Source organism: Panicum hallii, chromosome 4 (genome assembly GCF_002211085.1).
Source record: "Panicum hallii strain FIL2 chromosome 4, PHallii_v3.1, whole genome shotgun sequence".
Lineage (NCBI taxonomy): Eukaryota > Viridiplantae > Streptophyta > Magnoliopsida > Poales > Poaceae > Panicum > Panicum hallii.
The window spans coordinates 10,255,249-10,256,441 of record NC_038045.1 but is presented as its reverse complement, the minus strand read 5'-3'; the positions used below and the strand labels follow the sequence as shown (position 1 = coordinate 10,256,441).

Here is a 1,193-nt window from a genome sequence, read left to right as displayed (position 1 = left end):
CTCTTTGCAGTTATCATAACGATACATTTTATTTTACAACGTCAATTTTATTCCAACGTGTTCAACGCTCTAGTTGCAGGTTGAACCAATACAAAAGGAGAACACAGTACTAAGTGTACAACAACCCGATGCATGCCCGTACAATACATACTAGCTACGCACTCGCAGGCTACCTGCCATTCTACCATGCATACGCATGGCCGCGTCACTACTCTCTCTCTCTCTGGCTCTGGCTCTACGGTGTCGTCGGAGCAGCCGACGACGGCGCGCCGGGGTGGTGTATAGGGTCCGGCCCGCTGGGCACCTCTCTCTTAGACCCGCCATCCTCGCCGCCAGCGGCAACCTGCCCATTCGGCAGCGCAACACCGTCGCGCCGCGTGAACGACGCGAGCCTCGGCCGCCGGCCGATGAACTCCTGCTGCTGCTGCTCCCAGTACCGCACATTGCCGCTGCCGCCACCTCCATCGACACCGGCAGCTGCAACAACCTCACCTCTCTGCCCCATCCTCCCCGCCTCCGGCGTCCAAGCCATGATCGCGCAAACCAAGAACACCGCCGCCGCCACCATAGCAATCGTCCTCGAGGACGCCATCGATCACTAACACAACCAATTCGTGATCAACTGAAATGCTTCAGATGTTTGTTGTCGGGCAGGTGGTGCGAGCTGTGAGGTGGTCAAGCTCATGCAGTCCAACGCCCTTATATATACACACACCGATCCGTGGCGAGGAAGAAGCAGCGAGGAAGAATCATTTCAACAACTAGCAGATCGTTATTAGTTTACTCGAAAAGCTGGGGGGCGATCGGAAATGCCATGGCCTTTTCGGCAGCGAGATGCCGATGAAGTAGTGGGGGTCGCTTCGGCATCGCAACGATAGCCATGGCCACTTGCGTTCTTGCCATGGCAGTTAATCGTGGGCACCCCTGAAGCATTAGTTTAGTGTCACTAGTGCAGCGCCCTCGTTATCCTGTCGAATCCCTGTTCGCCCATGGACGCCGCCAAAAGGGCAACTTTAATCTGGTGGTTAAGAGGTGAGATTTATCTGTCACAAAAGCTACTGCTAGATTACATTTAGCTAGTGTACATGCACTGATGAACAGTGGCTTTGACTGCACCCATCGAATCTTGTTGGATTTGGATGAAGATCAAAAGCATGGACCTATGGTCGCACCGGCAACAGGGTTTAGTTTGC

General features: G+C 54.1%; 1 protein-coding gene across 1 annotated transcript; it reads right to left on the bottom strand.

Moving 5' to 3' along the window:
* Positions 1 to 235: 235 nt before the first annotated feature.
* On the bottom strand, positions 236 to 592 carry LOC112890339 (CLAVATA3/ESR (CLE)-related protein ESR2-like). Its single transcript, XM_025957246.1, has one exon. It carries the CDS (start codon positions 590 to 592, stop codon positions 236 to 238), a length of 357 nt encoding a protein of 118 aa, XP_025813031.1.
* Positions 593 to 1,193: the final 601 nt, after the last annotated feature.

What these genes read in the sequence shown, in the direction of transcription:
- LOC112890339 (XM_025957246.1), bottom strand. Translation starts at nt 592, where the DNA reads ATGGCGTCCTCGAGGACGATTGCTATGGTGGCGGCGGCGGTGTTCTTG.